The 15,893-nt window shown below is 42.8% G+C and overlaps 1 protein-coding gene across 1 annotated transcript in view; it reads right to left on the reverse strand.

Annotated features, from left to right (window-relative positions):
• LOC126419610 (putative fatty acyl-CoA reductase CG5065) overlaps positions 1–15,893 on the reverse strand; it is a 136,322-nt gene that overhangs the window by 72,071 nt on the left and 48,358 nt on the right. Inside the window, exon 5 of the mRNA XM_050086799.1 lies at positions 1,461–1,644. Within this exon, the coding sequence (XP_049942756.1) occupies positions 1,461–1,644 (184 nt within the window). The remainder of the gene's footprint in view (positions 1–1,460; positions 1,645–15,893) is intronic.

Consider the following 15,893-nt stretch of genomic DNA (forward strand, 5'->3'; position numbering starts at 1 on the left):
CAATTATGAGTATGTGTGAAGCAATATGACCGTGCAATGCATAAGAAAAATAACCGATATACAAGCAAAGGACTAGAATCACTTGTTACAAAAAATGGTGTTTGCACGTTTCAAGAATGCTCGATACTATTTACGTGATGTTCATAATAATGACGTACTACGTTATGCTCATCAAACTGCGTGCGACTTAGACCACAGTGATTTATAGGGAAGCAGTAGGTGGTTGCACAACTTCAAACAGTGCTGTGGAATTGAGAGACGTAATATGGTGAAATTTCAAATAAAGCGCCAACTTGACGATGCACACAATACTGCGGAATCGGCCTAGAAATTCATCCCATCGTCCAGTAAGGAATTTGTTTTCAAATCCGATCAATCGGGATTTGAAGAGGAAATGCATATGAGAGGTACCCTGTAAATCAGAGGTACCAAGAGAGTTGTATCAACATCAACCAACATCAATGCTTAACGCATCCGTATAAAATTATGATGACTGTTAATCCGGATACAAACTGGCTGGAAAGCTTGTTATTGTGCTGCGAGATGGTGGAGTTGCTCTGCCCCCTACGATTGCTCGTCGTGTGCGTGATCTTGCAAGGGCAGAAGCGAATATTTAAGTCACAGCAAGCAGGAGTGAGAAAATGGGAGTAAGAGAACTACAACTATCGTATGACCACTGCGTTTGGTCAATAGCTGGTCAAAATAACATGCTTTTGCTTGATTCCTGGTCTGCGTGTAAAAGTCATACACCTATAGGGCAAGTTATCCCTCCTGAACAGTGCGTGATATTGCAGTTCATACCACCTGGAACTACTGGTCAAATTCAGCCTTTGCATATTTGCTTTTTCCGTGCCTGTAAAACATATTATCGCACTGTCTGCAACTACGCATTAAAGTATAGCCAATTTAAGGATAAGCTCCACGACAGATTGTTTAACATTCAGTTGCGTGTCATCGCATTCCATCAGTTCTCATCACCCTGTTACACCAATACGATTCGATATGCATTCTTTAAGAGAGAATACCTAGCTGAACGTCCTGCATGGTTTCTAACTACCAAGGAGGTCGCCTTCGATCGTGATGGTGCAAACCTTTGTGATCACCTTAGTGCGCCCTTTTTCATTAGGCTTTCATAGTGCAAGTTAATAGTTTGTTTTGAACATTTCTTGAATATCGACGATGTCTATTTTGTGAAGTTTAATACATACCTCCCACAGAAGGTTGATGTCTGCACCTCCCGGACACTAATTTTTTGTCTTCCTCCTGATGTACACGATGAGTCATTAGCAGCTAACATTTTTTTTTGTCGTAACTGTTAAAATAGCACTTTCAAATGAGCCTTACTACGAACAGAACTTGCAACCTTGCACTCGGGTCAGTAGCAGTGCAACGCAATTTAAGGCAATCGATTCTCTTCAGCAATTCATGGCGATCACGGCTTCGACATATGAAGAACTCACCAGGTGTCCCACGCGCAGGCGATGGTTGCGTTGGCGACCATATCAGCTGGCACAGCATCCGCCATTGCGCCTTCGTCCGTTATCACGGAGTGCAGAATTCCCAGAGCACCCCCGGCCACAATCGCGCTGGGTCCATACATGTTCCCCAGCCAGAATGCCACTGGCTCCTTGTTTGTAGCCATCACTGTAGGGACACACCAGTTTTAGCCAGCCTCGCAAATGTGTACCACCAAGTGGGGAGAGCTCTATCGCTGCTTGAGGTAGTGTGGTCGCCGAATGACGGGTTGAATGAGGATGGTTTGGGGGGGGGGGGGGGGATGGAATGTAACTCGGATTCATTACTCACACTGATTTTCAGGTTACCAGGATTCTTTTGCTAGGAGCACAAATGTATTGCCTGCCTATAATATTTCTAATTCAACTCTATTATTCACTTCTTTAAATTCTGTAGGATTGTATTGTATATAATTTCGGGGTGTCATTTGCACGACATATCCATCAGTCATTTGCGTTCAGCGTCTACTGCTCTATTTTCTTTATTTTTATTTATTCGTGTACTGTAGACCCGTTATACAAAAGAATTGCATGGATATGGAACGAGTCACAATATAAATTAACACAGTAGCCTACTTGTCTATGCTAACAAATATAAACTGCAATTGGTGTATAAGAAACAAAGTATATTAATAATTACAGTCTTAAGCATTTTCTGTGGTAAAACAAAGGTATAAAACGATAAAATAATAATTTACAATTTTCCATATTTAAACTATACATTAGCAGGAATTCGATAGTGTCATTTGCCTGAACACGAATTCCCATACTGGTAAAAGATGGACACTCCTGGAAATGGAAAAAATAACACATTGACACCGGTGTGTCAGACCCACCATACTTGCTCCGGACACTGCGAGAGGGCTGTACAAGCAATGATCACACGCACGGCACAGCGGACACACCAGGAACCGCGGTGTTGGCCGTCGAATGGCGCTAGCTGCGCAGCATTTGTGCACTGCCGCCGTCAGTGTCAGCCAGTTTGCCGTGGCATACGGAGCTCCATCGCAGTCTTTAACACTGGTAGCATGCCGCGACAGCGTGGACGTGAACCGTATGTGCAGTTGACGGACTCTGAGCGAGGGCGTATAGTGGGCATGCGGGAGGCCGGGTGGACGTACCGCCGAATTGCTCAACACGTGGGGCGTGAGGTCTCCACAGTACATCGATGTTGTCGCCAATGGTCGGCGGAAGGTGCACGTGCCCGTCGACCTGGGACCGGACCGCAGCGACGCACGGATGCACGCCAAGACCGTAGGATCCTACGCAGTGCCGTAGGGGACCGCACCGCCACTTCCCAGCAAATTAGGGACACTGTTGCTCCGGGGATATCGGCGAGGACCATTCGCAACCGTCTCCATGAAGCTGGGCTACGGTCCCGCACACCGTTAGGCCGTCTTCCGCTCACGCCCCAACATCGTGCAGCCCGCCTCCAGTGGTGTCGCGACAGGCGTGAATGGAGGGACGAATGGAGACGTGACGTCTTCAGCGATGAGAGTCGCTTCTGCCTTGGTGCCAATGATGGTCGTATGCGTGTTTGGCGCCGTGCAGGTGAGCGCCACAATCAGGACTGCATACGACCGAGGCACACACGGCCAACACGCGGCATCATGGTGTGGGGAGCGATCTCCTACACTGGCCGTACACCACTGGTGATCGTCGAGGGGACACTGAATAGTGCACGGTACATCCAAACCGTCATCGAACCCATCGTTCTACCATTCCTAGACCGGCAAGGGAACTTGCTGTTCCAACAGGACAATGCACGTCCGCATGTATCCCGTGCCACCCAACGTGCTCTAGAAGGTGTAAGTCAACTACCCTGGCCAGCAAGATCTCCGGATCTGTCCCCCATTGAGCATGTTTGGGACTGGATGAAGCGTCGTCTCACGCGGTCTGCACGTCCAGCACGAACGCTGGTCCAACTGAGGCGCCAGGTGGAAATGGCATGGCAAGCCGTTCCACAGGACTACATCCAGCATCTCTACGATCGTCTCATGGGAGAATAGCAGCCTGCATTGCTGCGAAAGGTGGATATACACTGTACTAGTGCCAACATTGTGCATGCTCTGTTGCCTGTGTCTATGTGCCTGTGGTTCTGTCAGTGTGATCATGTGATGTATCTGACCCCAGGAATGTGTCAATAAAGTTTCCCCTTCCTCGGACAATGAATTCACGGTGTTCTTATTTCAATTTCCAGGAGTGTATTAAGTTGCAAAGTGGCAATAGCAAATATTACAAGTAAAGTATTACATCTAAGCTGCAATGTAACATTAAAGAATTGATTAAGAGAGTAAAACGCTTTATCTGGGAAGATATTCCTTCAATTTACTTTTAAATTTTGGCATTTCACTGGTAAGATTTTTTATGTCATACGGGAGTGCATTAAACATCTTTATGCTTGAGTAGTATACTCACTTTTTGTATCAGCTTTTTCTGTCAACATGAAAGTCATGTTTTGTCCTTGTGTCATAGTCATGATAAGAAGTATTGGTTTTTTGCATGTGTAGGTTCTTAGCTGAAAAGCACGTAAGGGATAAGATATATTGTGAGGTCATTGTTAATATTTTGTGTGTTTTTAAAAGATTTCTGCATGAATGATTCCTGTTAGCTCCACTTATAATTCGAATTGCTCTTTCCTGAGTTAAAAATACTTTATTTGCCATTGGTAGGTTACGCCAGAATATTAAGCCATAGGATAACAATGAACGTAAATAGCCAAAATAAGCAGCCTTAACAGCATCACTATTAGCATAAGATGCTGAACTGTCTATCTCTTTTTCTCTTTCTATGCTCTTCGCTGTCTCTTTTGCTTTTGGTTGTACATGTACTTGGTCTTCAAAATGAACGGCTACTGCCTGATATCAACTATATACAGAGTCAGACATATCGCGGAAATGGAAAATGCTTTTGATGTGCAGTTTTCACAGAATGAATTGGCAGTCAGGGGCTCGTATTGTTACCCAGTACACAGATTGTAATAATACTTACAAAGTGTATTTTTGTGTAAACATACACTTTGAAACGTCCCCTTCGAAAAATTTGTGAGTTACTGTGCTGATAAACCTCTTACATTATTTGATTTTCAAACAGCTGATCAGAACTGAACGTACTCAGCCATTTCGCTCCTCACCTATTCTGATCAACACTAAACTGACACACAATATTTTTATCGCAACGCAATCTAACTTTCAATAATCCCTACAAAAGAATGGCCCTGACTAACAATATCCTATACCTTTCATGAATCACTTACCTCACATAAATCTTCGTTACTCGAACTACTGCAATACAGCGAGCGCCACTACTGCCAGCTATATAAAAGATTCTAACTACTGAAGGGACTAACTAACTACTGACAGGCATAGTTAGCAAATGAAAGATTTTGATAAAGAACAAACACTATATTTACCTTAATAGTGTTCAAAAGTCATTATATATATATATCTCCCGTGTGGGGTTGTTGGTACCCCCATCGGGCGCCTCCCCGGGTGGCGGATAGGGGAAAGCTTCCTAGATATAGGTGGTACTGGGGAAATGAAATACCCAGGGCGGACCAAAAACCAATAAACCTAGTGGTGTCTGTTCAGCATCTGGCGGCTAGTGGTCAGCGTCTGTTCCTCTAGTTGAGGCGGCTGCACAAAATCTTCTCGAACTCAAAAATCGAGTCGTATACCTGTGGTGTCAACAGAGATCACCACAAAAACTAAAATTCAACTTGAACGCATGATGGAAAAGACGACCACAGAGTCACTACCCCAGGCACCAGTCGATAGACTGGATTCACCTGATCATCGGATTCTGGGGGATCAGGGACACCATGCGGAGAAGAATCGGAGCTTCTCAAAAACTCGTCACACTCTCAAAACGAAACGTAAAAATTTTATTGGTACAATTAATGTGAACACCCTCACTAAAACAGGCAAATTAAAGCAACTCACCAACGCAATGGGAAAATTTAACCTGAAAATCACTGCACTGCAAGAGACAAGATTCACAGATGAAGGACACTTTAACACAGAGTATTACAGGATCTACAAGGGCAAACCTGCCATAAAAGTAAGAGACAAACTACCACTTTTCGGAACAGGATTCGCCGTACACACTTCCGTACTCGACTCAGTTATTGACTTCACGTCTCCCAATGAAAGAGTCTCCCTGTTATCAGTAAAATCAGCTAATAAAGCATACACTCTGATCAATGTGCACGCCCCCACAAATCACCGTAATAAAATCTACCCTGAAACAGTTGACAATTTCTGGGAAACACTAGAAGAAACAACAAATAAAGTACCTAAGCACCATGTGAAAATCTTAGTAGGCGATTTTAATGCACAATTAGGGAAGGAAAAAAAATTCAGAGATACCACTGGACCCCACACCAAACACAAACGTACCAACAAGAATGGTGAAAAACTAATCGACTTCTGCAGAAACTTTGGACTTAAAATAATGAGTACCCAGTTTCAAAAACTTGCACATAAATTAACCACATGGAGATCACCCAGTCTTAGACAGGGTGAATACCAAATAGACCATGTCGCAATTTCCAAAGAAAACATAAAAGAAATTCAAAACATCAGAACCCGCAAAGGTGTCTTTGAATCAGATCATCATCTTCTCCAAATAAAAACAAAATTCCAACCCAACAGAATGCTAAAAAGGCCACCCAAAAGTACCAAACCAGATCCGGAATATCTGCAACTGAACAAAGAAAAAAATCATCATGCAAATTAATCAGGAAAAATCAACAGACTGGAAGAAACTAACAGAGAAAATTCAGGAAGCCCTCAAATTAGGACAACCCCCTCGCAACAGGAAACATCGCTGGTGGAATGCAACCTGTGATGAGGCAGTTGACAACCGAATAACTGCATGGAAAAAATTTAGCAGTCATAAAACTGAAGAAAACTGGGAGAACTTTCTTAAAACCCAAAAACAGACCTCAAAAATAATTAGAAAAGAAAAACGGGGATATGACAACAACAGACTCTCTGAAATCCAGCAGGATTTCATCAAAAATAATACAAGAAATTTTTATAAGACTTTCAGAGAAAACTTACAGGGATACCAAGCGCCTAGCTTGTGCTTCAAGAAACCCGATGGCTCTTTGGAAATCAACACGAAAAATAACTGCAAAATCTTAGCCCAATATTTCAGTTCCCTCCTCAACTGCGAACCACCCCAAGAAAAACTTGTCTTCTCTTCTCCAGTATTCACACACCCAGACTCACATACCCCTGATCTTGAAGAAATTATGGAGATAGTCAAGCAGTTGAAAAATAACAAAGCACCAGGAGAAGATGGGATCATCGCTGAGTTCTGGAAACTAAACGATCCTATACTTATGCATAAATTACACCGTATAATATCAGACATATGGATAACGGAGCAGATACCAGAGGACTGGAAATGCGCTCTAATTCACCCGCTACACAAAAAGGGCGACAAGACAGACATGAACAATTACAGAGGAATTTCCCTGCTCCCAGTCGCTTACAAAATCCTTTCCAAAGCGCTTTTAAACAGGATAGAATCCCAAACAGATACACTAATTGGTGAATACCAGGCCGGATTCAGAAAAGGACGGTCATGTGCGGAACAGATCTGGTGCTTAAAGACAATATTACAAATGAGGAAATGCAGAAACACAGTAGTTACATTCATCGACTTCAGGAAAGCATATGATTCAGTGGACCGTGGAACCCTGTTTAAAATCATGGAAGGATTTGAGATCGACCGAAAGACACGAAAAACCACAGAACAGACACTTACAGGAACAACGGCCAAAGTGAAATTCATGGGCGAAGTATCAGAACCCTTCGAAATCAAATCTGGAGTCCGACATGGGGATGGACTATCCCCAATCCTTTTCAATATTGTTCTAGAAAATATAATCAGGGAATGGGAACCTAACGTAAAGGTTATCCAAATTGATATCAAGAAAGAGAACCGAATTAAAGTCAAGTGCCTTGCTTTCGCTGACGATATTGCAATTATCACCAATAACAGAACAGAAGCGATTCACGCAGTGGAAAAACTACATGAAATTTCACAAAAAACCGAACTACAGATATCTTATGAAAAAACCCAATATATGGAAAGGCAGCCAGAAAATAAATCCCCTTTAATAACAAAATATGGTAAAATTGCACAAGTCTGCCATTTTAAATACCTCGGTGAAACTATACAGTCCTCAGGATTAAACCGAATTGCCAATGAACAAAGAATCACCAAGCTCCAGAAAGCCTACAAGCTAACATGGACGCATTACAACAAGAAGTGCATTTCGACAGACGCAAAATTAAGGCACTATACAACAGTGATTCTTCCAGAAGCAATCTATGCAGCTGAAACAATGGTGATTGATAGTCATTCTAAAATTAAGGAAATAGAAAAGTAGGAAAGAAAAATTCTCAGGAAGATTTACGGTCCAATCAACAAAAATGGCATTTGGATGAAGAGACCACAAAACGAGCTCTATAGAAAGATCAGCATAGTAACAGATGAAATCAGAAAGCGCCGAGCCAAATTTTATACACACATCTACAGGATGGAAGACTCCAGAACAGCAAAGAAATTATTCAATATTATAACAAGGAGTAAATGTGGCACGGAATGGCTGAAAGAAGTCCAGAGGGATCTACAGCAGATCAACATAAAAAATCTCGAAGATCGCACCGAGTGCCGGCATAAAATCACAAGTGTGAAGTTTGGGGAAAGAACATCGCGTCAGCCTGGTAAAAATGGACAGTGGAACGGAAGAAGGAGCATTCTGAGAGGATGAGGAGGTTTTCGGAAGCAAAGAAGAAAAACATCCGAAGATGAAATTATGAATTCAAGTTCAATCGCTCTCCTAAAGGGCAACAATCGTTATAATAATAATAATAATACATATATATATATATATATATATATATATATATATATATATATATATATATATATATATATATACAGAGGGTGTTACAAAAAGGTACGGCCAAACTTTCAGGAAACATTCCTCACACACAAAGAAAGAAAATATGTTAGGTGGACATGTGTCCGGAAACGCTTACTTTCCATGTTAGAGCTCATTTTATTACTTCTCTTCAAATCACATTAATCATGCAATGGAAACACACAGCAACAGAACGTACCAGCGTGACTTCAAACACTTTGTTACAGGAAATGTTCAAAATGTCCTCCGTTAGCGAGGATACCTGCATCCACCCTCCGTCGCATGGAATCCCTGATGCGCTGATGCAGCCCTGGAGAATGGCGTATTGTATCACAGCCGTCCACAATACGAGCACGAAGAGTCTCTACATTTGGTACCGGGGTTGCGTAGACAAGAGCTTTCAAATGCTCCCATAAATGAAAGTCAAGAGGGTTGAGGTCAGGAGAGCGTGCAGGCCATGGAATTGGTCCGCCTCTACCAATCCATCGGTTACCGAATCTGTTGTTGAGAAGCGTACGAACACTTCGACTGAAATGTACAGGGGCTCCATCGTGCATGAACCACGTGTCGTACTTGTAAAGGCACATGTTCTAGCAGCACAGGTAGAATATCCCGTATGAAATCATGATAACGTGCTCCATTGAGCGTAGGTGGAAGAACATGGGGCCCAATCAAGACATCACAACAATGCCTGCCCAAACGTTCACAGAAAATCTGTGTTGATGACGTGATTGCACAATTACGTGCGGATTCTCGTCAGCCCATACATGTTGATTGTGAAAATTTACAATTTGATCACGTTGGAATGAAGCCTCATCCGTAAAGAGAACATTTGCACTGAAATGAGGATTGACACATTGTTGGATGAACCATTCGCAGAAGTGTACCCGTGGAGGCCAATCAGTTGCTGATGGTGCCTGTACACGCTGTACATGGTACGGAAACAACTGGTTCTCCCGTAGCACTCTCCATACAGTGAAGTGGTCAACGTTACCTTGTACAGCAGCAACTTCTCTGACGCTGACATTAGGGTTATCGTCAACTGCACGAAGAATTGCCTCGTCCATTGCAGGTGTCCTCGTCGTTCTAGGTCTTCCCCAGTCGCGAGTCATAGGCTGGAATGTTCCGTGCTCCCTAAGACACCGATCAATTGCTTCTAACATCTTCTTGTCGGGACACCTTCGTTCTGGAAATCCGTCTAGATACAAACGTACCGCGCCACGGCTATTGCCCCGTGCTAATCCATACATCAAATGGGCATCTGCCAACTCCGCATTTGTAAACATTGCACTGACTGCAAAACCACGTTCATGAGGAACACTAACCTGTTGATGCTACGTACTGATGTGCTTGATGCTAGTACTGTAGAGCAATGAGTCGCATGTCAACACAAGCACCGAAGTCAACATTACCTTCCTTCAATTGGGCCAACTGGCGGTGAATCGAGGAAGTACAGTACATACTGACGAAACTAAAATGAGCTCTAACATGGAAATTAAGCGTTTCCGGACATATGTCCACATAACATCTTTTCTTTATTTGTGTGTGAGGAATGTTTCCTGAAAGTTTGGCCGTACCTTTTTGTAACACCCTGTATATATCAGTTCATGACATCCAGTCTTACAAATTTACTCTGTCTGATGGACGCACATCCAAATCATCCGTTCTCAAAACTCTGACATTTCCCCACATCCACCACTGCTGGCGGCTCACCTCCAACTGCGCAATGCTACGCGCTGTTAAAAGCCAACTGCCCAACAATACAATAGCAAATTCCAACAATGCAAAGCAGCCACAGACTGCATTCAGCACAGTCAGTGATTTTCATATAGAGCGCTACATGGCGTTACCAACATAAAAACCTAAACAGCCTACTTACAACTTTTTAAATGGAGCAGTGGCTATTGACATTAAAAAAAAACCTAAGTTTGGGTAAATTATAAGGTCAGTTTGTGTTTGTTGCATTATTCTTGTGTGAGTAGTTCACGATGTATGGTATTTCGAAAAGTATCCACACCGACACTTGTTTGTGCCATCCAACCTGTGTAGTTGCTACGTACGATGTTTTTATGTTTACTTGCAGTTTGCACCTACACATAAATAGTCGTAGATACTCCGCAAGCCACCGCACAGTGCATGGCGAAGTACTCCTTGTACCACTAGTCTGTTCCTTTCCTGTTACATTCGAAAATAGAGCGAGGGAAGCACTGTCTATATGCCTCCTTATGAGCCTTTATTTCTCGAATCTTATCTTCGTGGTCCTTACGGGCAGTGTATGTTGGCGGCAGGAGAATCATTCGGCAGTCATCTAGAAACGGCAGTTCTCTAAATTTTCCCTATAGTGTTTCTCGAAAAATAACGTTACTTCCCTCCAGGGATTCCCATCTGGGTTCCCGTAGCACCTCCGTAACACTTACTCGTTGTTCGAACCTATAGGTAACAAATCTAGCAGCCCGCCTCTGAACTGCTTCGATATCCTCTTTCAACCCGACCTGGTACGGATCCTAAACACTCGAGCAGTACGCAAGAATTGGTGGCACCAGCGTCCTATATACGGTCTCCTTTACAGATGAACCATACTTTCCTAAAATTCTCCCAAGAAACCGAAGTCGACTACTCGCCTTCCCCACCACAGTTCTTTCATGCTCGTTCCATTTCGTATCACTCTGCAGCGTTACGCCCGGATATTTAATCGACTTCACTGTGACAAGCAGGACGCTAGTAATACTGTAAGCGAACATTACAGATTTGTTATTCCAGCTCATCTGCATTAACTTCCATTTTTCCACATTTAAAGCTAGATGCCTTTCATCACACCAACTACAATTTTTGTCTGAGTCGTCTTGCATCTTCATACAGTGACTCAAACCTCGACACCTTACGGTACACCACAAAATCATCAGCAAACAACCGCAGATTCCTGCCCACACTGGTCACCCAATCATTAATGTATACAGAAAACAACAGCGGGCCTTCCTTGGTGCTTTCCAGGGATCTTGAAATATGAAAACTCTATTGTACTTCACACAGTGTATCATGCGAAAAAAGGGTAAGCTGAGTTTCACACGAGCGATGCTTCGTAAAACAATGCTAATTCGTAAACACAAGCTTCTCAGTCTGACAAAAATTTATTATATTCGAAATGAGAATATGTTCAAGGATTCTGGAGCAAGCTGAAATTAGTTATATTGGTCTGTAATTTTGCTGGTCCAGTCTCTTATTCTTCTTATATATTGGAGTCACCTGCGCCTTTTTCCAGTCTGTTGGGTCTTTATGCTGGGCGAGAGATTCATGATAAATGCAAGCTCGGTAAGGGGCCAGTGACAATGTCTTTCATACGGGAGTCTGTCCGATGGTCAAATGACAGTCTGCCTGTACGAATCTCCTATGTGAACGATTTCTTGAATGTGAAATTTAAGACTTCAGCTATCATTTCGCTATCTTCAACTTATACAGTAGACTCGTCAACAAGGGACTGAATGGAAGCCGTAGAGAGTTTTAGGTTGGTTCGTTGATTTGGGGGTGGGAACCAAACAGCGAGGTCATCGGTCCCATCGGATTAGGAAAGGATGGGGAAGGAATTCGGCCATTTGAAAGGAACCATCCCGGCATTTGCCTGAAGCGATTTAGGGAAATCCTGGAAAACTCAAACCAGGATGGCTGGACGTGGGTTTGAAACGTCGTCCTCCCGAATATGAGCCCAGTAAACTCTCTTAGCGGCTTTACATAGGACCAGAATTTTGTCGGGTTCTCTGGCAGATATTTTGCCAAGATGTGACGTGATAGTTGTTGTATGCTTCACGCATAGACCTTTTCACAGACGCATGAACAACTACTAACCTTCAAATGTCGTCATTTGTGCGTTCTCTTTTGAACCGAGAGTGCAACAGCCTCTGCTTCCTCAGCATCTTCCAGATTTGGTTATGAAACCATGGACGATCTTTTCCATCTTTCATCCACTTACTAGGTATATAACTCTCTGGACCATGATTTACAATCTGCTTAAACTTTTCCCATAATTCCTCTGCGTCCATATTAGTGAAACTAAGTGATGTAAATTCACTGTCTAAGTGAGATGCTAACAACTCCTTATCTGCTCTATCTAGCAGAAACACTCTCGTAGCCTTCTTGACTGATTGATTAACTTTTGTTACCATAATTGCTATAGTGACATGATGATCGCTAAGACACTGCTGGCTGCCGAGCTAGCTACTCAAGGAAGTTTTCAGGAAAAGTGTTCAAAAGTATTTCGAAATTAATCCATAGAAATACCAGTCTCTACTCGGTAGGTTAAAATCGCCTCCAACTAGTATTGCATGATCTGTGTATTTCAGCGATACTGACCGCAGACTTTCTTTGAATGACTCTAGAATTGTCACAGAAGAGTTGGGCAGCCGATACAAACGTGCATCAATTAACTTGGTTTCACCTACACCAGTTGTACGAGACCAGATAACTTCACTGTCACACTGGACTTCGACCTCAGTGGAGGCAATATTTTTGTCAACTGCAATGAACGCTCCCCCTCATGTGGTCTCTAACCTGTGTTTCTGACATACGTTCCTCGGCTCGCTAAATATCTCAGAGCTTTCTATTTTGTGTTTCAGCTCGGTCCCAAGAACAATCTGAGCACGAGAACTTTCCGGAGGGCTGTAAATTCGGTACTTTATTACGAAAATTTCGACATTTACTGATAAAATTTTGACAGTCAAAGTGCCTTTACTCTGAACACGGTCTACATCTACATGGATACTCTGCTAATCACATTTAAGTGCCTGGCAGAGAGTTCATCGAACCACTTGCACAATTCTCTGTTTTTCCAATCTCATAAGTAATAACATCCATATCTTTCCCTTCGGGCTCTGATTTTTCCTTATTTTATCATGGCGATCGTTTCTCCCTATGTAGCTCGGCGTCAACAAAATATTTTCGCATTTGGAGAAAGTTGGTGATCGGAACTTCGTGAGAGGATGCCTCCGCAACGAAAAACGCCTTTGTTTTGATGATGTCCATCTCAAATCCTATATCATTTCAGTGATACTCTCTCCCCTATTTCTCGATACTACAAAACGTGCTGCACTTCTGTGAAAGTCAGTCCTGTCTGGGAAGAATCCCACACAGAGCAGCAGTATTCCAAAAGAGGACGGACAAGCTTACAGTAGGCAATCTCTTTAGTAGATCTATTACATTTTCTAAGTGTCCGGCCAATAAAACCCTGCCTTTGGTTAGCCTTCCCCACAACATTTTCTGTATGTTGTTCGTAATTGCAGTTCCTAGGTATTTAGTTGAATTTACGGTCTTTATATTTGACTGATTTATTGTGTAACCGAAGTTTCACGGATTCATTTTAGCACTCATATGGATGACCTAACACTTTTCGTTATTTAGGGTCGATTACCAATTTTCTCACTGACTCTCTTTCTTGTTTATCGACCGGCGAGTGCTCATCAGAGCACCTCAGACTATGGCCTAGCGTAAAAAACGCTCAAGTGCACTCCATAAGTACTCTGCTACCTTTATACAGGCACCCCTGACCTCCCAAGGGGAGTTTTACAAGTCCCCACAGTGTACTTGTGTGTTCGTTGAGTGCATTCCGATTGTTTAGTCTTTGTTGTTGTTGTTCTGGTCTTCAGTCATGAGACTGGTTTGATGCAGCTCTTCATGCTACTCTATCCTGTGCAAGCTTCTTCATCTCCCAGTACCTACTGCAACCTACATACTTCTGAATCTGCTTGGTGTATTCACCTCTTGGTCTTCCTCTCCAATTTTTACCCTCCACGCTGCCCTCCAAAACTAAATTGGTGATCCCTTGATGCCTCAGAACATCTCCTACCAACCGATCCCTTCTTCTATTCAAGTTGTGCCACAAACTCCTCTTCTCCCCAATCCTATTCAATACCTCCTCATTAGTTACGTGATCTACCCATGTAATCTTCAGCATTCTTCTGTAACACCACATTTCGAAAGCTTCTGTTCTCTTCTTGTCTAAACTATTTATCGTCCACGTTTCACTTCCATACATGGCTACACTCCATACAAATACTTTTAGAAACGACTTCCTGACACTTAAATCTGTACTCGATGTTAACAAATTTCTCTTATTCAGAAACGCTTTCCTTGCCATTGCCAGTCTACATTTTACATCCCCTCTATTTCGACCATCATCAGGTATTTTGCTCCCCAAACAGCAAAACTGCTTTACTACTTTAAATGTCTCATTTCCTAATATAATTAGCTCAGCATCACCCGACTTAATTCGACTACATTCCATTATCCTCGTTTTGCTTTTGTTGATGTTCATCTTATATCTTCCTTGCCAGACACTGTCCATTCCGTTAAACTGCTTTTCCAGGTCCTTTGCTGTCTCTGACAGAATTACAATGTCATCGGTGAACCTCAAAGTTTTTATTTCTTCTCCATGGATTTTAATACCTACTCCGAAATTTTCTTTTGTTTCCTTCTCTGCCTGCTCAATATATAGATTGAATAACATCGGGGAGAAGTTACAACCCTGTCTCTCTCCCTTCCCAACCACTGCTTCCCTTTCATGACATCGACTCTTATAACTGCCATCTGGTTTCTGTACAAATTGTACAGTCTTACAATGCAGAAAAAGTCGATGTGTTCATGACGTATGGAGAATGTAGGAAGAGTGCAGTTTATTCTTGAACGGTGTATGCGACCAGGTATCCCAATCTACGTCAACCATCTCGGCAATACTGGCAGAAGTAAAGTTGTGAGGATGTGGCGTCAGTCGTGCTTGGGTAGTTCAGTTGGTAGAGCACTTTCCCGCGAAAGGCAAAGGTCGCGAGTTCGGGTCTCGGTCCGACACACGGTTTTAATCTGCCAGGAAGTTCCATATCAGTGCACACTCCACTGCAGAGTGGAGGACGCTAGTAATACTGTAAGCGAACATTACAGATTTGTTATTCCAGCTCATCTGCATTAACTTCCATTTTTCCACATTTAAAGCTAGATGCCTTACATCACACCAACTACAATTTTTGTCTGAGTCGTCTTGCATCTTCATACAGTGACTCAACCTCGACACCTTACGGTACACCACAAAATCATCAGCAAACAACCGCAGGTTCCTGCCCACACTGGTCACCCAATCATTAATGTATACAGAAAACAACAGCGGGCAATTATTTATCAACCTCTTCACCCAGTTACTTGAAAGTGGTAGTGTAACACCTAGACGAGGCAACAGAATGAAACAAGCGACGACAGAACCGGGGGAAATTAATGTTCTTGCTGCTGTTGCAGTTGATCCGCACGTACTCCCCCGCGCAATCGCACGAGGAAGTGTCCTATGCATTCTCTACCGACACAAGTTCCATCCGTATTACATTTTGCTCCATCAACAGCTGTAAAGAAATGATTGTGGGAATCGTGTTAACTTCTGTAAATGGGCACTAGGACAAGATATTCCAGAT

Source organism: Schistocerca serialis, chromosome 9 (assembly GCF_023864345.2).
Source record: "Schistocerca serialis cubense isolate TAMUIC-IGC-003099 chromosome 9, iqSchSeri2.2, whole genome shotgun sequence".
Taxonomy (NCBI): Eukaryota; Metazoa; Arthropoda; class Insecta; order Orthoptera; family Acrididae; genus Schistocerca; species Schistocerca serialis.